Source organism: Oryzias melastigma, linkage group LG21, assembly GCF_002922805.2.
Source record: "Oryzias melastigma strain HK-1 linkage group LG21, ASM292280v2, whole genome shotgun sequence".
In the NCBI taxonomy this organism is placed as follows: Eukaryota; Metazoa; Chordata; class Actinopteri; order Beloniformes; family Adrianichthyidae; genus Oryzias; species Oryzias melastigma.
The window spans coordinates 25,425,517-25,448,595 of record NC_050532.1 but is presented as its reverse complement, the minus strand read 5'-3'; the positions used below and the strand labels follow the sequence as shown (position 1 = coordinate 25,448,595).

Below are 23,079 nucleotides of genomic sequence, written 5' to 3'. Positions count from 1 at the left end.
AGCAGCCCCGGCCTGTTTCTGCACTGACTTTAATTTAAAGACCCGCTCTGATGAAAACTGTGTTTTTGGTGCTCCTTTTCTGATGATGGAGGACAGATATAAAGAAAATTAAGCTCAAAATGGCATTTCTAAATATTTCATTGCTTAAATGAATCAGGAGTAGCAGGAAAAATAAATGTGAAAAAATATATATTTGTGGCAGCCCTAGAAAACATTTTTTTTTTAAATTTTGGCTAAAAACAGCATCATCCTAATTAAAAGACCACTGGGAATGATTTGAAAATAGATCAAAAGATGATCAGAGTGTTTAAAGAGGTCATACCAGGATTTTCTTCAGCCTTTCAGAGTCAAATATATCCATATATATGATCATATATTACCTTTGGACCCAACACTAAAAAACAAATTATATATGAAATATTAGTTATTTTTCGTGAGTTTTTTTCCTACCCGGAAGTAAAACGACTTGATTCCTGAAGCTCCGCCTGTCGCTGCGAACAGTATCCACATTTCTTCAAATACCATATATCTGCCTGTAGTAGCCCTGGCCATCGCTACCCTGGTTCTCAACACAAATACACTCGACGTCTGCACAACTGTGCCCGACAGGAAGGGAGGGTCTTAAAGGAGCCCCGCCTCTAAAGTGACAAACACCAGTTTGAGCTGGAAGTTATTGAAGACAGGACACAACTGGAAGATATACGGTATTTTTCATTTAAAATAATCTAAAAATGTTTTTCTGGTCACCGCTAGCTCTGTGGAGAAACTGAGTATTGGTGTTAGACTGGGGGGGCGGTGCTGGCAGAGAAGACTCTTTCTGGAGGGGGCTTTTCACCCGCTCGTTTTTCGTGGGTATGGGAGGGGCTGCTGCAGAGGTTTTTAGAAGGTTACTCTTAAATGCATGAACGGATCAATTAGATGGTTTTTTATAGTGAGGAATGAACAGTATAACACACTTAAAAGCTCGAAAAGTAGATTTTTTTTATGATATGACCCCTTTTAAAGTGGAATGTACCGTTGTTGTGCATGTGGGAAGTGTAGTATTGTGAAGTATTTGTGAGGCAGATGACGAACAGGTAATGCTGTGCTCTTATACCACACTCTTATTGTTAGTTAGGTGTGAATACTGATCCCCTACTGACCGTGTGCAAATGCTGCACACAGGGGGTGAAACATAAGTGCCAGTAGGATGTGCACACTCATTTCTAAGGGTATATTCAGACTGGACACATTTAGTTTGCTTAAAGTTGACCAGAGTTTACTTCTCCTAAAAAAAAAAGGAACATTTTTTCAGTCTAATAACACCCAAATGGAACTGCTCTCTGACCCATCTTTTGAGGTGATCTCTGCGGTTCGCTCTAAGTCTGAATAGAGTCTATGCTCAGAGTGGAACACCTTGACCAAAATGGCCTCCATAGCTGGGCATTATGGGATGGCGGAGCATCAAAAAGACACAGGAACTCATAGAAATGTGGTGGGATGAATGCAGGCTCATTAAAACAACTTTTAACTTCTAACAATACTCATTGATTCTTACTGTTTTCCCAACAATCTATATGTTATAGACACTCATCAGTGTACTTTCTTAGCCATCTTCTTGCCAGTAACCGCCTTCCATCACGTCTCCATTTCACCAGGTGTTCACTACGACCTGTCGCCCGTAGAAAAGAAATGTTCATGATTATTTTGTCTCTAGCACTACGACCTTAATATTTCCTGTGCATACAGGTGTGCCCATTTTTCACCAGAAGATAAAGGATTTTAGCTCCATATATATTTTGTTGTACATTCCCTGGTAAAAATGTCCAACTTTAAATAAATTAAGTAAATGGTCATTAAGTCGATTAATTGCTGTTGCGGCTTTGAGATTCGAGGGGGACGTTCTATGGCCATGACTTGCTTTGGTTCAAGACTGTTCAATTATCCGACTGAGATGAAAGTAAATGTTCTTCCTCTCAGGAATTTCATTGTCTTTTATGCAAAAGATGGAGTCACCGATTCAGAGAAAATACCAGAGAGGAGGCGTGTTTCAGTAAAACTTACTACACGTCTACTGGCTCTTTTTTTTTTTTTTTTTACAAATATTTCTAAAGGATACAAAATCAAAGCGGTTCTTCTGGCCCTTCAGCTGTCAGTGAGGATTTGTGTCAGATTGTTTTCTAAGGGCACGTTTTAAGGATTAAGGATTTTCTTAAGATATGGTTCATCTAGGCTCAAATGACTCATGAAGAGAAGTACACGGAGAGACAGCGGGTTCACTTGTCAAACTGAATACCTAATGCCAGAATCATCTGTCAGACATAATGTTTCTTTATCTCTTTCACCGGTCCACTTTGCAGTGTTTTCTTTGCTAAAGGAGATCAGAAGGAATGTTTCCTCCCTCCAACTGTCAGAGCTTCTCCCTCTGTCGCACCAGGATCCTTCCAGAGTTTTCTACTACAACTCTGCAGCTGTAAAACCAGGCTGGCTGCTTCAGACTTTGTGGATTTCCTGTTTCACACTCATAAAGAAGCCAGTTCTGTTTGACATCAAAAGATTCAGCTCCATTTAAATTGTGTTTTTGGTGTTTTTAACATGTTCTTGTAGCCTTTTTCTGATGATGGAGGACATTTATAAAGCAAATTAAGCTTAAATTTGTGAACCAAAAGTCCATAATCTTTAGTGGTTAGACTCGGAGCCAGAGACATCCTGCCTCGGACCATAGAAGTACAAACCCCAGAGCCTGGACACTGATGGCGATTTAGAGCCGGTCCATGACATTGCACTGGTCCAGGTGGAGGACCGGGTGGAGAAGGGCCAGCAAATCCATCTACCACAGGGGTGTCAAACTCTATGCCTCAATGTCCGGCGTGCTACATGTTTTCCAACAAACCCAGCGTAAATTGATGCTTCTTATTGGCTGAACACACCTGAGTCAGGTACTCAACTGCAGATAAGGCATGGTTTCTGGAAAACCAGCTGGAGGCCGGCCCTCGAGGCCTGGAGACTGACATCTCAGATCTATAATGAAGCAAGATAAATTTATGGATATTTATCTCTAAACATTCTAGATCAGAAATGTCTACCTGAGGGCTTGATTGATGAGTGGCATTTAGAGCGAGTGAGTTAAATATTCCTTATAGAAACTCCACCAAAGCTTCATTCTGGTGTAGTGAGGAGCTGGAAGCTAGTGGGGGAGTGTCCAAACATAGAGACCCCTGATTAGTGGATGGATTTTTTTCTCTGTCCGTGGCCCGGTACCAAACAACACTCAGAACGGTAACAGAACCCTTGATTTGATGGGAACGGCCAGCATGTCAATAAAAGACGAGTTGGGGACACCAAAAATGTCAAAAAGTGACATGTAACCATACGTCCATATATGACGAGTTGGGGGTGAGACTGTGTTGGTATTGGAAGCAGTGCATTGTTTCTGTTGCAGTGAAATCTGAACACCAGGTAAACATAGCGCCTCCTTCCACTATCCAATCGTGGCATTCAGAGTCTGATTAATCACCTTTTAGCTAGCCAGCTTTATAAGTATAAAAGCACATTTCTGGATTTTTTTTTTTTTTTGAGAATCTCTAAACAACCTGCATGTTTGTCATCCTGCTTAAATGCACCTGATTTAGGTCATCATTAAGAGGCAGAATAATGACAGCCATTAGAGTCAGGCTTGTATGAGCAGAGAAACATTAAAAAGCCTTTAAAATGGTGAGAATGGAGATATCTCAGTTTCTTCCTGTAAATGTTTTAACTTCTTTTTATAGCAAAGTGCAGGAAGAATACAACCAGGATTCTATGTCTCCAGTACTGGATGATCTCTATACTCTGGTGAATTTCTCAATTCTGATTGGCTGCTGGAGGTCCATTAAAACGTGATTAATGGAGACCTAAAAAATATAGTTCTGATCTCTGTCCTTCACATGTCTCTATGACGGACATGACAGGATCTCCGTCACATTCTACCATCAACTGTAGTGTTGACTTTCATCTTAAACAGTTTTGTTTACCTTAATGCTTGATGCTGATTTCTTTGTCAATCCATATTTAATGATCAGAGTTAATAATTATTTAATCAAAGTGATCTAGTGAACTATTTTGTGAACTTTGTTTCTTTAAAAACTAACTTTATCTTCATCATCTGGACAAAAACAAGCAGTAGGAGGTGAACTTTCCTTTAACATGACACTTGCATGTATTCCACTTTCCTCCGACCAGCTGAGCGAGGAGGTCAGTGCAGGTTCCGCAGCTGTTACCATGACAACATGTATCACCGCATATCAAATAGTCAGCTTCTTGTGAAAAATTGCGATAAAAATGATTAAAGTACTAATAATTGATTTGATTTTTTTTTCCTTTGTTAGTGGGTTATAAGTGAAATACTATTATGTCTGTTATCAGAAATGTATGGCCTTTCGGGACTCCTCATTTTGGATGGTTCATGTTTTAATTTCTGTTAATGGACATTGAGCATTATCTCCTCTATAATTTCCATCTTATGGTTATACAGCTCAGTGGCTTTGTGGTAGAGCGTCTGCTCTGGGACTGGAAGGTCGTGAGTTCAAATCCAGGTGAAGTTATGCTAAAAAATGGGACCCAATGCTTTCCTAGGGTTGGAACCAAAGTGGTTCCTTAGTGCAGCTGTCCCACACACAAAGATAAAATGATATTTGGAATTTTTCAGCTTATAGAGTTCGAATACCTTATAAATCGCCTTCATTAACCATTTCTTTCTTTATTCCCCTTTGATTTTACCTCTTTTCTATGATTTGGAAAGAGGCAGCTCTGAAATTGGACTACAACGATGGCTGTGCATGTCAGGTCAGCGTGAGTCCGACTGGGTCCAGTAGAGGCTTCACAGCTGGACCAGTTTGTCACATAAACTGAAACCAGAGAAACCTGAACCACCGTAGTGGTGTTCCTGACATTTGAGGGCAGGCGGATGTTCCACGTTCATGTGTTTGACCCAAAACCTGGACTGATCGTTTGGTTGCTGCAGAGAGGAAACACGGCTTCCACTTCCGTCACGTTTTTGGCTCACATTTTGGTGTGATGTCTTTACTGACATGGAATCCCAAACGCCGACAGACGCAGGTCTCCCTCAGCCCCACTGCCCGAGGAGAGGACCTGGGAGAGCGTTTGCTCTGCTTCTTAAAACAAACTGTGGAGGCAGCTGAGCGATGTCAGGGGGTGTGATGAACAAGGACGAGGCCGCGGCAGCGAGGCGGGCCCTCATTCACCCTTAAGTGTGACATGAAATAGATTAATGGAGGCTTTTAAATAAAAGTAAGTGATTAGGTATCTTAGTAAAGTAGTAGAGAGAGTTCTCTTTCTTCCATTAAGAGTTAGAATAAACTATTTATTTTTATTATACACACTCATCCGTCATAGGATGAGCTCCACAGCTCGCCTCATCGACTGATAAATGTATATAAAAGTAAAAAATATTTAAACTGCACCAGGCAAGCCTGATTTACTTTTCCCCACATGCTGGACCTTTTGCCTGTTTCTAATGTTACACAAACAGTTTTTTATTTAGAGAACTTCAGCCTGGCCGGGTTTGAGCAGAGGGAAACGTGTGGCTGGAGCAGTGAAACTCTAAAGTGCCAGAACATTTACAGACGAGCTGCATGATGACAGACAGAAGAGCTGGTGAACCGTAATCAACTTAAGCGGCTTTAAGATAGACGGTAAACGTCCTTTGTGTTGAAAGCCGTCCAACTTTGAGGCTTTGAACTCTGTAAGCGCCACGCTATTCTTCTGAGTGCGGCTTATCAACAACATCCACTCTGGTTCATCTGACTTCAGATGCTTCTGATGCTTCCTGAGTACGTTCCACTTCACTTATTTAAAGACCCACTCCAATGAAAATTTTGTTTTTTTGGTGTTTTTCGCATGTTCTTGTGGCATCTTTCTGATGATTATAACCTCCTGAGACCTGAGCTTCAGTCTCCCATGCATTCTGTATTTTTTTTTGCTGTTTGAGATAAGTAGCACCTAATAACCATAACACCTAAAGTGTGAGTTTGTGCAGGAAGTACATTTTGCAGAAACATGTCCTTGTATGAGGACAGTGGGTCCACCATTTATTATTTCTTAAAAAAAAAAAAAAAAACAGTATATACCAGGTCAACTGAAAATTTTACTTTCAAAATGTATTCAGGAAATTCAGAGAGCTCTTTTGTAAAAGCCGGAAACATGACTAAACAGAAATAACGTGGCATGTAAACAGTGTATGTCATTCATCTAAAGGTAGATTAGTTAAAATAATAGTAAACCAAATATTATTAGAAATATTTCATTTTTCTCTTGTGGTTAGAATCCAAAATCAGCACAATCCTGCACACTAACTGTTTTATATTCTCAAGTGCAGCCTTGTCATCATTTATACTTAGTATTTATTATAATATTTATGATAGTAAATCACATGACAAATGAAATTTACTATTTAATTACAATATTTTCAAGTGTAAACCCCATAACTAAGCAAATAAAGGCTGTGACACAACCAAAATATGACTCTAAACTCATCAAAATCTCAGAATGTTTAGCTAAACTCACGGTAGAATCAATGGCAGAACATAATCCCACTGTCCTTAAATGAGGACATCACTTTTACTTTTGTCCTAGCTTCAGCCTAATATTGAAATGTGTCAAATTTTAACTTCATATGAAACTATTCAATTCAATTCAATTCAATTTTATTTATATAGCCCAATATCACAAATTCAATTTGCCTCATTGGGCTTCATGCCTGTAGTTTTTACAGATGCACAGATGGAGTCATAAAATATGCACAATAGGTAAAAACTAAACAGACTATAAAGAACGGTCATCCCTGTCCTTAGACCCTCCCTCGCGGTAAGGAAAAACTCCTAAAAAAACCTGAGTCAGGAAAAAAGAAGAAACCTTAGGGATTCCCACATGAGGGAGAGATCCCATCCCAGGACGGACAGGCGATACCAGAACGGTTAAAGAAAAGTTAGCTGCTAAAACTGCATATATGAGTAGAGTTCATTCATATAGAGCTGAGGGACGAGTGATGATTAAGTCCATAGTCCAGATGAAGCAGAACTGCAGTCCACGACCAGGAGCAGGAGGACAGACGACCCACCAGGAATCACTCCCACTCAGAGATGCAGGATGGTGTCGGGGCTTCATCCAGATGGGCGGGGCTTCGTCAGGATCACCAACAAGTCTCCCGGAAACTGCAATCTCTCCCGGTCTCCCACAGGGGAGTCGGAAAGAAGGAAAAACATGTGAATTATACTGCACCACCAACAAAGGCATACAATTAGAAGTAAATAAAAAAGTAGAGGAGAGGAGAAGTAGATGAAAAAGAGGACAGAGCCCCAGTGCACCATACTTTCCCCAGCTTCTAACTTCTAGCAGCCTTCTATGTTATTATGTAGAGAATATACATATTTCATAATTTATATTGCAAGCATATATTGGAGAAGTATGTGATTATAATAATTATTTCCCCAAACTTCAGAACAGTATGGGAGCATTATGTTAATTATTCTATGATTACTGGCTAGTCTGGCAGAACGCCTGTCCAAATAGGAATGTTTTAAGGCTAGTTTTGAAGGTAGAAACTGTACCTGCCTCTCTGACATGAGCTGGGAGCTTATTCCATAGAACAGGAGCTTGATAGCTGAAGGTTCTACCTCCAACTGTACTTTTAGAAATTCTAGGAACTACAAGCAGTCCTGCATTCTGTGAGCGAAGTGTTCTGATTGGTTGGTAAGGAACTATGAGATCTCTAATATAGGATGGGGCCACACCATTCAGAGCCTTATATGTTAACAGGAGGATTTTGAACTTTACTCTAAATTCAACTGGGAGCCAGTGGAGAGAAGCTAACACAGGAGTGATGTGTTCTCTTCTGCTAGTTCCTGCTAACAATCTTGCTGCTGCATTCTGGACAAGCTGAAAACTTTTTAAAGAACTTTTAGGGCATGCTATCAGTAAAGAGTTACAGTAATCCAGTCTAGACGTAACAAATGCATGGATGAGTTTTTCAGCGTCACTTTTAGATAACATATTCCTGATCCTAGCTATATTACGTAGATGAAAAAATGCAGTTTTACAAGCTTGAGATATGTGAGCCTTAAATGATAAATCCTGGTCAAATAAAACCCCTAAGTTTCTGACTGAAGAATTAGAGGCAACATTTACACCATCCAGGGAGACTATCTGATCTGAGAGAGCATCTCTCAGGTGTTTAGGACCCAGTATCATGACCTCAGTTTTTTCTGGGTTCAGGAGGAGGTAATTAATTGTCATCCAGGTCTTAATGTCTCTGATGCATGAATTCAGTTTCTCTAGGTGGTCATTCTGATCTGGTTTAATGGATAAATACAGCTGTGTATCATCTGCATAACAGTGAAAGTTAATGCTATGTTTCCTGATTATGTTTCCTAAGGGCAGCATGTAAAGCGTGAACAGAATGGGCCCTAGAACTGAGCCCTGAGGGACTCCGTAGCTAACTCTAGTACAATGAGAGGACTGTCCATTTACATTAACAAACTGGTATCTATCAGATAAATAGGATTCAAACCACTGGAGGGCAGATCCCCTGATCCCTATGTCATGCTCTAGTCTCTGGAGTAAGATGCTGTGGTCGATGGTATCAAAGGCTGCGCTGAGGTCTAACAGGACCAGAATAGAGATTAGTCCCTTTTCTGAAGCCAATAGCAGGTCATTAGTAACTCTGACCAGTGCAGTTTCAGTGCTATGGTGAGGTCTGAACCCTGACTGAAAATCTTCAAAGTGATTATTGTCCTGTAGGTGGCACTGCAGCTGCTTTACTACAACTCTTTCTAGGATTTTAGATATGAATGGGAGATTAGATATTGGTCTATAGTTGGCTAGAATGTCAGGATCCAGGCTGGGTTTTTTCAAAAGAGGTTTAACAACAGCATATTTAAAAGACTGAGGCACATAACCAGTCTCTAGAGAGGTATTTATTATGGTTAATATGGATTCACTAATAAGGGGGAAGATTTCTTTAAAAAGTTTAGTGGGGATTGGGTCTAAGAGACAAGTGGAGGTTTTAGAAGACGTAATAACTGATGCTATTTCTGCTTGGTCCACAGCAGTAAAGCAGTCTAATGTTACAGACGTTTCTATGGATGCCTTTATTTCTACAACTTCTGCCTGCTTTGGGTCGATAGTGGGAATAACCACATTTAGCTTCTGTCTAATATTTGAGATTTTATTATCAAAGAATTGAAGGAAATCTTCAGAGCTGATAGTAGCAGGAATATGTGGTTCAACCGAGCTGTGGCTGCTGGTCAGCCTGGCTATAGTACTAAAGAGAAATCGTGGATTATTTGCATTTTCTGCTATTAAAGTTGAGTAATATTGAGTTCTCGCTTTACGCAGGGATTTTTTATAGCTTAAGAGGCTGCATTTCCAAGCATTCAGAGAGTGCTCTGAGCCAGAACGGCGCCATTTTCTTTCTAATTTACGAGTTATTTGTTTTAGGGAACGTGTTTCAGCGTTAAACCACGGTGCTACTCTGTTTTGTCTAACAAGCTTGAGTTTCAGAGGGGCAACAGCATCAAGTGTTCCTCTGAGGGCTTGCATGGTATCATTGACAAACTGATCATTATCAACGGGGCTTAAAGAGCTCTGAGAATATTTATCTAACATGTTACTAAACATTGGTTGGACTGAGAGTTTAAATTCAGATACAGAACGGTCAGATAATGTTCGTTTCAGCTCTTTCTTAATCACTGGAGCTGTGGTGTTTTCTAATATAAACTGATAGGTAATTAAAAAATGATCAGAAAGTATGGGGTTGTGAGGATGGACACTCAGATGACTAATCTCTATGCCATAACTAGAGAGAGTATTTCACTAAAAAACATGAATTTCATTCATAAAAATTTGGATAGAGTTTTTATCTGGGATATTTTACTTCTGGGAACTCTTGCGGAAGTGTTTCATTGACTTTCCTGACATTCTTTGTTACTGATGCTGGTGTAATTCTGTGATATCACCACAGGATGAAGGGGGCAGTGTTTCTAAATGTAGCTAACAGATCAAAGGTTTTAAAAATTGAGTAATCATTGTGCCAAGAGGCAAAAATGTAATGTCCTCGTGTGAGGACGCAGAGTCTCAGGAGGTTTGAGGTTTTAAAATGGATTTCTGAGTATTACTTCTTGCAAATAGTTGTAAATCAGTATCAGATTAAAAAATATAGTTTCTAAAAGACCGTATTTGTTAGATAGAAGATAGGTCCCTGCTCTGCTCCATTTTGATACATCCACTCGCAGACAAATAGATCCATGAACGTCGTTGTTTTCCTTGTCTGATGAAGTCGGGGTAGGGTTGTTTTGCGCCAACAGTTCCGCCCAAAACTCAGTGGAGAATTTCTAACAAAGTGCTGCCGCTCTGCAGAAACTGTGTCCTTAAAAAACGACTTTTTAAAAAACATTTTTGACTAAAATGGCATAATCATCATTAAAAAAAAACACTAGAAACGCTTCAAAAAAATATCAAAAGAGAATCGGAGTGGGTCTTTACAGAAGCATTTGTTCCGGCACTTTGCAGAGGGGTTGTGGTATCTTACCCTCCGAAGATCTTCACAAACTGTGGTGCCCAGAGTTTCATCCTTTGACGTTTTTGCAGGGCGGTGGGCAGTCCTCTGGTCATGGATCCCAACAGCATCTGCAGGAAGGCCAAACGTCTGGTGGGGAAGCAGGCTGAACTGTGCCAGACTCAGCCGGAGATCGTCAACGAGGTGGCCAGAGGGGCCCGGCTGGGGGTCCGTGAGTGCCAGTACCAGTTCAGATACCGCCGCTGGAACTGCACGAGTCACAACAAGTACTTTGGGAAAATACTTCAGCAAGGTGAGTATGTAACTGTTTTTACACGCTTTCTTTTTTCAACTTCAAGACTTACAGGATGCATGGTGGTGCAGTGACAAAGAGAGGCCCCTGGTTCGAATCCCAGTTCCTCCTAGAGTCCAAAAACATGCTTCTGGGGTTAATTGGTGTCACTAAATTGCCCCTAGGTGGGCATGTGTTTGGCCCAGCAGCAGACTGGCAACCTGATCAGGGTATGTTCCACATTCGCCCAACAAGTGTTGGTTCCAGGAGCCCCGAGACTCCAAATACAAATTCAGTGGGTTCTGAAAATGGATGGATGCAAGACTGACTGATCCTTCTTAAGAAAAAGCAGTGTTTTTAACTAGCTTTGTTTGATTTTTTTGTACATAGTTTATTTGTCTTCTCCCTCCTGGCTTTCAAAGAAAAGTATCAACAGGAATATTGACAAGAATACCGCATCGAACTGCAGTATCAGTAAGAGGAGTAGTATCAATAAAATCTTAACGATGCTCATCTCTAGTCTTAGCAATAGTAGAGTTCAGAATGGGACTGTTTGAAGTTGTGGACAGGTGTATTTATACAAAATACAAGGTAAAAAAGGTGTTATTAATACAGGTATATAGTGAGTGGAAGATAGAAGAGAAGAATAAGAAGAAGTTAGAGGTCTGATGCTACGTTCACACTGTCCTCAGCATCTCACCTTTAAGTGGCCACTTCCAATGAAAAGTCTTAGTAAAGGTGCATGAATGTGGATTTTTGGCTTCTGCGTTCAAAACGTGTTAGTTTCTGCGTAGCTACACTTGTTTCTACGACCATTTTTTGACTCTATGTACAAAACATGTGAAATTTCCCATCCAGACTCCTCAAAAAAAAAAAATTCCCTCAGTTTGTCCAGTGTGACCACCATGACCGTACAATCCTCCTTCATCTTTTTAAGTGAGAGAACTGTTACAATTGGTGTCTAACTAAATACTTTTTGGCCTTACTGTCCCCAAGTGTCAACATAAAATCAGTCCAACACAGAAGGTCAATTTTCTTCCAGTCCTCCTAGACCGGGTCGTGAGGTCAGCAGTCTAAGCCGAGATGCTCAGACATTCTTCTCCAGCTTCTCTGGGGGGACCTGAGGCGAGTCGATAGATGTAGTCCTGGGTCCTGGGTCTTCTTCAGAAGTCTCCGCCCAGTGGGACATAGCCAGACAATCAATTATTTCTTGGACACATTTTTGACAAAAACATCAAAAAGTCCTTGTTACGCCCTGCTGCTACTGCTAGACCTTTTTTCCTTCCAGAACTTTGGCTCACCTGGCAGGTATGGCCAATGTGCATTATTTCCATCTGTTATCTACTTAAGACAGAAAAGGCAACATCAAGAAAGGCAGGGAGCAGAGCAGCAGGCTGGGTTTTTAAGTTGGTGTGGAGCTGGTTTTGTTTAGTTCTCTTTTCCCCTTTTTTCCCCTAAACTGTGTTCCTTTTATTTTTGATGTCAAGTTTCCATTATTGTCCCCCCTAGACCCGAGCTGGGTTTACCCCCAGGGGATGTAACAGCCCCCATGCAATTTTTTGTTTAGAAATAATTTAAGAAGTCCCTCACAAATGCTATTAGCTATTTATCTTCTGTAGTTCGAGCTCAGTGAGTTTCATTCACAAAGCTTTAATGCTGCAGAAAACAAAGGATTCTTGTGTCATCACCTGCTGCTTCATAGTTTAACTATAATTGATTTTAGTGGTGAAGTCTGGTAAAAGCCCAACATGTGTCTCGACGTCGTCACATCAATGTTTTCATGATTGGAAGTTTCCAAGAGTACTTGGCCAAAAAAGACACTTTATTGTTGAATTTTGCTGTTTTTGACTAAATGCACCAAATATTTGGTTTAAAAAGATTTGTTGATAAATCTCATCATCATCGGCTTGAATGCATCGTCCTTTATTCAGAGAATACATTTAGAGTTTTACACTTTAACAAATTTGTTTTCGAGCATTCATGTGGTCTGATGAAGCTTTTTGAAAAGCAGCAACACAAACAACAAAGATGTTTTGAACTTTAGTAGAAAACATCAAATTTAATGACTGACATTCACTTTTAAGCCTGTTTGGACGTTTCTTTTTAAAAAAGTGTTTTTGTGGCAGCATTGGAGGATGTTTTTCTTTCTAAAATAATTTTTGCTCACCCCTCTTGTCTTGTTGGGAGCTTCTAAAAACACAAGTAATGTATTCCTTCCATCAGCAATTGTAAAAACATAACTTTATTTTAATCAATTAGATAAAAAAAAGTTCTTCTGAATATGTGACGACTTCATCTTAAATCTCTATAAAAATATTTTCCCTCCGCATTAATCTTTGCTAAACCTTTTTCTGAGAAAACACTTACAAAATGATGACGAACGCTTTCCTACCTTTACATCGTCGGCAGCAGGTCTTACATCAACCCTGGGGTCAGATCCCGTCTGATGGCTCTTCAGCAGACAAGGGCAGCTGTTGTGTTTCAAGGCAGACGTATTCACACTTGACTGACTCTCCCCTTCAGGAGATTGGGCACGCTTGAAAAGATTAGCTAAAATTGCCTTTTCTCTTAGCTTCTCCCTTAAGATCTCCTAGCATCTTGCTCCAGCTCTTTGAAGTCTCTAATAAAACTGATATTGGGTCACGGCTGGGTCTTCTTCAATTACTGTGTTGGTTTTTCTCTCGTGTGATTAGATTTTTATGGAGCCACTTGTCTCTTCAGGGACTGAACTTCCAGAAATCTCAGTTCATTGTGGAAACATTTTATATTATAAGCCAATAGATGTGACTGATATTTTATTAGAACATTCATTTAGATCACACCCACACGCAGCATAACTTTTGGGTCTTATTAACTTCAGCTGCAGTTGGTTTTGGTACTATGAAGTCTCTTGCTTTGAAAATATTAGTTTAAAGCTCTAAAATAGAAAGACAGAAAAGTTGTATGAAATGAAATGGAATTTTCTTCACTTTTGTTTCACATATCTTGGAGGCTTTACTACCTGTGATTTGGCTGCGTAAAAAATACAACAAGAAAAAACAAAATTTTGTAACTCAATTTTATCTCAGGCCAATCCAAAAAGTGTGTGGTTTTGGTGGGGTAGTCATTATCACTATATCTGACCACGTAAGCATGACACAGAAAATAGAAAATGGTTAACTTCCAGTTCCAGCACGATGAAGTCAATTCAGAAGCCTTTTTTTTTTGTTTTTTGCGATACGAACACCACCATGTTTGAATCAGAGAACGCCAGTAAGCAGTGATTGGTCCGAGTTGGTCTAAGCTATCGTTTCCATGGCAACCACTCCCACCAATCAGGAGTGGGCTTGTTTGAAGGCCACACCCCCTACCACTTTGGCTACACAAAATCTGTCAAACATTTGGAACATTGGCTCCTCCTACTTTTATTGAGGCATCTGATTGGTCAGTTTATAACTTGAATAACTTGAACTATAAAATATTAAAAAAAGGATAACCAAGAAGACTTTTAAAATCAATATCAGAGGAAGAATGGTTATTCTGACAAATAGAGTGACTAAGTAATTTTCTATAGATTTGGGATTTTGGCTTCTTGTGACTAATGGCCACTTCCTGTTTGGAACCCCAGGGGGAGGGGCCAATCAGTCCAGTTGCACACAGACACAAACTGAAACTATTTTACAGTATATTCCGTTAAACTTCACTCTAAGGTTGTTTACCTTTTATCTAAAGTAAATATAGTATGTTATCCAATAAAGTAGACTGATTTTTTCAGCAGACTCCTGGTTTGTAAAAACACCAATGGTACATCAATTAAACATGAAATAAAAAGGTTTTTTTTTTTTTTTGTATAGTAGTTTCCTTCTCAAAGAACTCTAAATGTAAATATCCATTTTCTAAACCCACACAGTCCCTCTTAAAAGTGTCGGGGTCACTGGAGCCTATCCCCGCTCTTGCTGGGTGATGGTGGGGCACGCCCTGGATGGGCCACCGGTTCATTGCAGGGAAATGAAAAATATATCAAGGAAAATTCTACGTCATTGGTTTTCTTTTTTTTATTTTTACTTACATTTTTTGTATTTTCTTCTTGTACTGATTTATCTGTAATATTTTGTTAAAGCAAAAACAAAACTCGGAAATATGATTTTTCCAGTGTTTGGACTACATTTGACAACGCTTCGCATGTGAGTGTTTACTAGTGACATGAACTAAGACAACACCAGTAATCAGTGTAGCATTCATTTTAATTTTATCAGTCACTCTGCTAATAAGAGACATTTGTATCAGAGTACAGACACTGATGCAAATGTTTTCGTTCCTACTTGTGACGTTGAGGGAGACAGACTGAAAGTGGGAAATTGTTTTCCTCAGCATGAGGGGGTTAAGCTCATTTCACAACAATGTTGAGACATTACATCACAACATTACAAGAACAGAAAACTAATGAAAAACACATGAACGAAAAACTGCAACGGAATAAAAAAATACATTTCACTGATACAGGGTACCAATGAAATATTTATTGATTTCTAGGGTTATTTTTTGGATATGTGTTCTTTGATTCCAGCTGTGGTTAAAGAATATGGAGATTCTGAAATAGCCGTGACTCACAATGACAGCCAACCAGCACGAGCTGGTGAGAACAGAAGATGCATTTTCTGATGCCTTGGCCACATGAACCCTTACGGGTCAACCCCTGTGTGGGTGCTGTGGGATTTTGGCGTATCTGGGTCTGTGGAGGGTCGTAGAGGGGAGTGGCTGAATCTTAATGGGAGTTCAGGTGTTGCGGTTCCTCTAAGGGTCACATGACCACCTCAGTGGGCGTCATAAAAATGGAATGTGCCACTGTCGTGTGTGTGGTAAGTGTATCATGAGATACTTGTACGGCTAATGTAAGTTGCACACACTAATGACGTATGGTTTAAGATTGTGGTCCACAACCTTAAAATGAAAAAATATCTTAAAGTAATCTTAAAATTCCGTAGAGGCCCTGTACAGGTTTGTTCATTTTTACCCTGCAGACAGCCCATAATAACCTGCAACGAAAGTTAGGACTAAAGCACAACAACATTTTGTTGTTGGTCAGCGATATATAAAGTTTGAATCAGTGAACTATCCCGACAAGGATTGCAAAGAGCTGGATTTCTATTATTCTTTCTCTTAGCCCCGCCCTCGTAATTCCTGGCCAATGACTGAAGAGATCTTAAGTCACATGGTTTTGTTTACATGCTTCAGTTCAAAACAGAAATATCCGGTTGACAGTCTGAATACAAACCAAACTCAAAGTTCAGGACTCGACTCAGAACAACGTACTTTTCCAGCCTGAATACATCCTATATGTACTTGTGATTGACAGCTGCACTGGAAGGACATTTGATTCATTTACATCCCATAAAACGCACCTCAAAAGTAAATCATGGTCACAATTTGCTGTCGTTTTTGAATTTTAGTAATTAAGTGAGAGGTTAGAAAATAAATTATGCCAAATCCTCAAAACAAAAACAGTTTTTATTGTCACTTGGCCGTGAGAGCTCAGAACATTTGGAAGTTTTAGCAAAAATCTTCTACTTGGATTGCATAAGTGTCATGTGACACATCTCTGAACTCTCAATGATGAAAAAAACATGTATTCACCTTGTAAATGAGATTAACTTTTTGGCTCATTTTAGTCTTAATTTTAGTTAAAACCCAGAAATATTATTTACATATTTATTGACTGGGCTCCAGACAGTTTGACAATGGTCAGACCACTTTGTGACGTAAATTTGTGCAGAACCGTGATAATCTCATGTTACTAAATTGAACGCCTGATAATCTTAATTTGTGGGTCTCTTACTCATCAAAGCCATGAATTCACTCATAAATTATGAGTTTGTCCATCATCCCAGCTGATGTCTTTATTTTTTAGCCTCAGTTTGGTGTTTTCTGAAAGTTCACACCTGGTTTAATTTACCTGTAGCAGCTGTTCTCCTTCAGTAATTAGTCTCCCGGTTTATTTATGTGCTTGGTCTCTGTTGCTCTGGTTTCTGTCAATTTTATTTCTAGTTAGGATGTCTTGGATCAATTTTTAACATGCATCCATGTGATATTGATCAGAAATGGTCCAGACCCCTCTGCACTGAATCAGAGACATGATAAAACTCCTGTTTTCTCCACGGAAATGAACTTTTTACATGGAAGCATTAAAATTAAGAGAAACTCCAAGCTGTGAAATTCAGCGACAAAATCTGTTGGAAATATGAACACTTGGTCAATAAGAATAAAAACGTTCAGCATTTGTTCTTTTTTTCCTCCAAATCTTTATGCTCTGAGTGGCTCCTGTCTCCTGCAAATATTTATTTTTATTTCCATCATGAAAACAAACAAAACACCTGAAATTGCCATTAAAAACATTGTGCCTGACCTGAAAGGAATTAAAAAATGATTATACACAAGGCATGCACTCTGTGGAAGAGAAGTGCGGTCCCGTTTAGAATGGTCCAGATGTTTCAGGAGAGGGTTTCCACTCAAAGTTGGGTTCAGTCAATCTAGTTCAACCCAAAAATCCAACAGTTACATGAAAAGATTGTGAAAGAAATAAGAATAGACAGAAGACGAAGGTAAGAAGTGAGCAGTCGAAGACAATTTCTCATAAATTCCCTCTTTGTCTGGTGTTGAGGCCAAAGTGCTCCTAAGTTTGCAGTTTTGTCTCTAATTACCTGGATGGCTTCTGAATGGCTGTTTGTCATGGACTAGTAAATGTCACAGTAACAGAGTCTCTGTCTTTACCTCCGTATTGGAAGGCTCTGTTTTTTATTGCATTGGTTCCCTTTTTTGGGACCACAATATGTCCAGTTCTTTCTTGCAAAAAACACTTGTAGGCATAATTTTTAATAAAATGGAAAATATCCTTCATTTCTGTTCTCTGTTAATTCTATTTTTAAGTTACTTTAGCTCTGAGCTCTGCCCCTGGAATACTTGCAGAAAAATCTGACATGACTCCACACCAGGACAGAGACAGGAAACCATCTGAATCTAGAATCGTAAATAGAAGTAACCTTCAAATCTTTAACATTGGAGATGTCATCAGCCACAGTTATATAACTCGCTCTTTGATCTGCTGTAACTCTGACTGTTCATGCAATCACAGTAAATTAGATGATGCGACAACGTGTTTCATATTGGCGCAATTCCCATTTTCTTTGCTTGAGAATACATTTAATTGAAGGGCGACAGTGGCTCAGGCGGTAGAGCGGGTCGGCCAATGATCGAAGGATAGGCGGTTCGATTCCGGCTCCCGCCAGCCAAGTGTCGTTGTGTCCCTGGGCAAGCACTTAACCCTACTTGCCTCCAGTGTGGCTCCACTGGTGTGTGAATGCGTATGAATGTTCCGGTGATGGTCAGAGGGGCCGTAGGCGCGTACTGGCAGGGCAGCTGTGGCTACAATAGTAGCTTACCGTCACCAAGTATGAATGAGGTGTGAATGAATAATGGATGCACAATGTAAGCGCTTTGAGTGTCTTGAAAAGCGCAGATAAATCTAATCCATTATTATTATTAATTGTATTATTTGTGTAAACCGTTAAAGAGTTACAGTCCTCAAAAGAATGGCAACACTGGAGCTAAAGCTTTGATGTTAAAGGGTTAAAGTTTAGGTTCTATCATTTTACAGATAATTTAAAATCCGTTGGTTTCAATGATTTTCCTAAATAATGTGTTCTTCTATATACTGTGAGTTAGAGGATTTTTTTTTCATCAATTATCGCAGGATCGCGATATCATCGAAATCATGAGCCATGTATCGCGTAATGCATCATGTCCTGAGGTACCCAGTGATTCCAAGCCCTACCACACATGCGACATTTGTACGTTCCATTTTTATGTAATTTCTTGATTTGGCCAGTGTCAAGGGAGTGACAATACACACCTGCGCTACTGTACTACAGTCTACTAGTGCTGCCACAAACAACTATTTTAATAGTCAACTAATCACCGTTTATTTTTTCAGATTAGTCGACTAATCGAGTCAGGTGCAAACTGGATGTAAAGCACATATTAACCATCATTAGTTTTAAACTATCTAATAACTAGACGTATAGAATTACCTAGGATAATGCTAGTGAGAAGGCTGAATTTGGCCACTGAAGATGCTAGTGTTGGTAGATGAAAATGCTGAAATTGATAGCTAAAAATGCTAAAATTGATAGCTGAAAATGCTGAAACTGATAGCCTGCTAAAGTATTCGCTAAATTCTAAATTAGCCTAAAAACTGAAAAAAAAAATCCTAAATTAGCCAAAATAGCTAGCATACAGCTGAAATATTAGCTAAACTCTAAATTAGAATAAAAAACTAAAAAGTAGCCGAAATTAGCCAAAACAGCTAGCAGGTAGCTGAAATATTGGCTAAACTCCAAAATAGCCTAGAAACAAAAAAGCTTAAATTAGCCAAAATAGCTAGCATGCAGCGGAAATATTAGCTTAAGTCCAAAATAGCCTAAAAAAACAAAAACACCTAAATTGGCCAAAATAGCTAGCATTTAGCTGAAATATTAGCTTAAGTCCAAAATAGCCTAAAAAAACAAAAACACCTAAATTGGCCAAAATAGCTGGCATTTAGCTGAAATATCGCCTAAACTCTTAATTAGCCTAAAAAAACCCTCAAAAATAACCTAAATTAGCCAAAACAGCTAGCATGCAGATGGAAAAACCTTGATAAATGCCAAAATAGTCCAAAAAGCTTTCCACTTTACTACACTCTGACTCCGTATAATTTAAAGTAATGACTAATTGACTATTAAATTAGTTGTTGACTTTTTTAATAGCCGATTAATTGTCAATTAGTCAACTAATCGTGGGTAATCTACAGTCTACGATCATCCACACGTATTGTGGCTAAAACATTACAGTTTATTACATTACGCTACAATTTCACTGCAAAAACTGAACCTTAGTAAAGTAAAAAGATCCTTGTTTCAAGAAATAAATGCAAAAAAATTATTTTGGACAATCTTATTTACCCCAAATGCAGATTTTTGTTTGTCTAAAAAAAAGTTTTCAAATTTTAAGCATCTTTGACTTATTTCTAGGTGGGTCTGTGTTTGCAGTGTTTAGCAGAAGAAACTTGCTCTTTATTGCATAAATATTGATTTGTTTTAACCTTCCATCACATCCAGCAGACTCTGCAGTGTAATTATGAGAAACATTCATCATTGGTGGAAGGCGTCACCAAAATATGTCTCCTAATGATCTCCTGCTGATTATTTTAGAAGGTCATTGTCTGAGATTTAACACACCTGCTCCCATTGTTTGCCTGAAAGTTGAGGAGCGATGCAGAAGAACATGAATGCTGCAGAAGGAATTAGAAGCAGACATAAACAGGCCCAGACACCCACCATGGCAGAGAATTTGTTTGGAATTCATGTCTGCGAGGAAAATGGGAACCAGCCTCATATCATCTGATTTTGAAAGGTGCTTCTTCTTCTCCTGCTGTTGTTGTTTCTCACAGATGATGGGATATTTTCTGTTCCTTGAATTTGATGGACTGCAGCTCCTGAACGTCTGGTCTACAGGAAACAAAGAGTGGTGGTACATTTGTGCGGTTTTAGAGCTCACTTTACTCTTTATGTTCTTACATACGTCTGAGAGCAGCCCAACAGTTTACAAAAACGGGCACATCCAGAGACCACAATATATGAAGTCCACATAAACAACAGGCATGCAGAGCTGTGGTGGAATGTTGAATGGTGCTCTGAGAACAATATTTTCCACTCATATAAGCAGCGACACACATATACAAGTTTGCCCGCACTGGAAACATCTCATGGTGACAGGGTGTGCAGCTGGGATTGATATCAAGGCACGGCTGGGGCGGGCAGGTTTCGTCGCACGCCACCCATTCTTTGTGTGCTCTCATTGCTAATGAATCCCATTCACTGAATCATGCGATATGGAATTGGCAGTGGTGACGGCGGTGACTGCATACACGCCGCATTCCAACACGGAGAAATAAAACATGCTGGCCGGATGAAAGGGACGGGGCAGCTGGGGCTCCAGAAGACGGGCAGAACGCACGATGGACAGATTTTAATTTGTCATCGTCACTGGAACATCTAAATTTAAAAAGTGCTCTTTGGTCAGTGCATCATTCACACAATAAAGGACTATAAAATGTGACATCAATCATTGAGAACAATTAGGTACATTTTTTGTGCTAAATAATGTTGAAACACCGCGAAAACATGTTTTCAAAACCTCCACCTTTGAACAGTTTCAAGTTGATAAATCCTTCTGAAAGACTGAAACTATTGGCAATGCGATACATATCGCGATACACATCTCATGATATATGTATCGCAATATATCCCAAGACTCTACCAGAACAATTTTTTTTCACAATTTTCTTTAAAGTATGACTTAGAAAAAACTCTACCTGAATATTAATGTTTATAAAATGGTACAAATGTATTTATTTAATGATCACAACACTAAGAACTCCAACTGTATCTCAGATACAAAATGTTCATGCTGCTTTTTTTAAGTACATTAAGACATGTTTGGTCTTTGAAGGGAACAGTCAATATTGTCTGATTTCCATACCAAAATATTTTTCAATATAAGAAAAAAAAAAAACAGTGAATATGCCTTAAGGTTCTAAAAGTATGATTGAAGAAATAAAGTGCTGTAGTCGGAGGTTAAAGTAGAAAACAGAAGTAAAGCGCTGAACTACATTTTCTCATAAATGATTAATTGAATATCATCTTTGTCAACATTATCATTAAGTACAAATATTGCCACATCAAATATTGCAATATATCCGTAAATTTATGTATTTATTTTTCCTACAGGCCTAACTCAAATTATAACCTTTTTCCAGAGATGGAGTTTTGGAAAACAGATCTGGATTTAAGCTGCACTGAAGCCTCCCATGGAAGGGCTTCAACTTATGGTCTGAATTGAATTACTTTTCTTTTTTATTAATGCCCGATTTAATTTGTTTACACTGGACATCTAAATAACACGCTTTTGGACGCATAGTAATTATTTGGCCAAGCTCAGTGGCTTTCCCTATCAGCTTTGCACTGAAATCCAAAACATTAATAGATAAAAACAAGCATAATGGCACAAATCTGCTTTCCTCAGGAACTATTTTTATTTTTTTTGTTGTTTTTTTGTTTCAAACACAAAATGAAAATACATATAAGAACTTAAAAATACAATTAAAAAATACAAAAATACAACTACGATAATATTGTGAATGGTTGAAGATTTATGATTGACAAAAGAATGTCAATACTGGAGGTAAAGCTCCAGTCTTAAGGGGTTAACAGATCTTTGGTGTTGTAGGGAATCAAATCCATGAAGAATTAGACTTCTGAGCATTTATGTCTTTATTTGGCTTCAGCCTCACCTAAAGGTGTAAGGATTGTATCGCTTGGATCAGATAAAAAAGAAATCAGTGTCGCAGTTATTCTTTTCAGAGTGAGAGAGGACCAGAGTAAATGGGTAAACAGACCAATGCTGTTGTGTTGTTGTATTAGAGCCTCAGTCGTATCCTTAAGGGTGACTCGTACGGGTTCTCCGGTTTGTTGGGTTGTGTTGCAGTTCCCTTAAGGCTCGTACGTCCACCTTAAGGGACGTCAAGAAAATGTAACACACTGTTGTTGCGTGTGTAAAAGTGTATTGTGAAGTGTATGTAAGTTACAATCATCACTGTTGTATAGATGATGCTATTTTGCAGCATTCTTGTCATTAGTAAGTACTGGCTCCTTACTGACCACGTGTAAATACTGCAAATGCAAGTTGTGCACATGATACATAAGTCCCTGTAGAATGTTTACACAAACTAAATTCTGATTGGCTAATTTGTGTGGACATCCTAATCTCTTCTGATTGTTTAATTTCTTCATTTCTAACAGTCAGGCTGTTCACACAAGGGATCTAAACGGTACTAAAGGGCTTTTGCATAGTATGCAAGGTTTAAAAAAAAGAAAAATCTGTCCGACCCTCCGGCGTCTCACCTACTTCACCCTTACTCACCCTTACCCCGGGCTTACACTGCCGCCAGTCTGGTTCCGGTGCGGACGCTAGAGTCTTTACGTAACTTAAAAAGCTGCATCCAGTCCAGTCCCGCCTCTCCGGCACTCTGTATCCATTTCGTTGGTTTCAAATCTTTGCCGGATGCCAGAGCTGACTCTGAGCACTTTTTTTGTTAAGTTGGGGCTATTAATGACCTAAAACGGAAATCAAGTGAGCAAGTGTAAAGTGTGTCCGCTACATATTTCAAAATAATACATATTTT

The 23,079-nt window shown here is 39.1% G+C and overlaps 1 protein-coding gene across 5 annotated transcripts in view; it reads left to right on the top strand.

The window, feature by feature from the left end:
* Positions 1-23,079, top strand: part of wnt6b (wingless-type MMTV integration site family, member 6b) — a 51,232-nt gene that overhangs the window by 16,571 nt on the left and 11,582 nt on the right. For 4 of the 5 annotated variants that reach the window (XM_024287107.2, XM_036209680.1, XM_036209679.1 and 1 more), the window contains one exon: positions 10,624-10,844. In XM_024287107.2, coding sequence (XP_024142875.1) covers positions 10,624-10,844 — 221 coding nt within the window. Of the gene's footprint in view, positions 1-647; positions 705-10,623; positions 10,845-23,079 lie in introns of those variants that run through there. The other variant, XM_024287111.2, reaches the window with a different exon arrangement.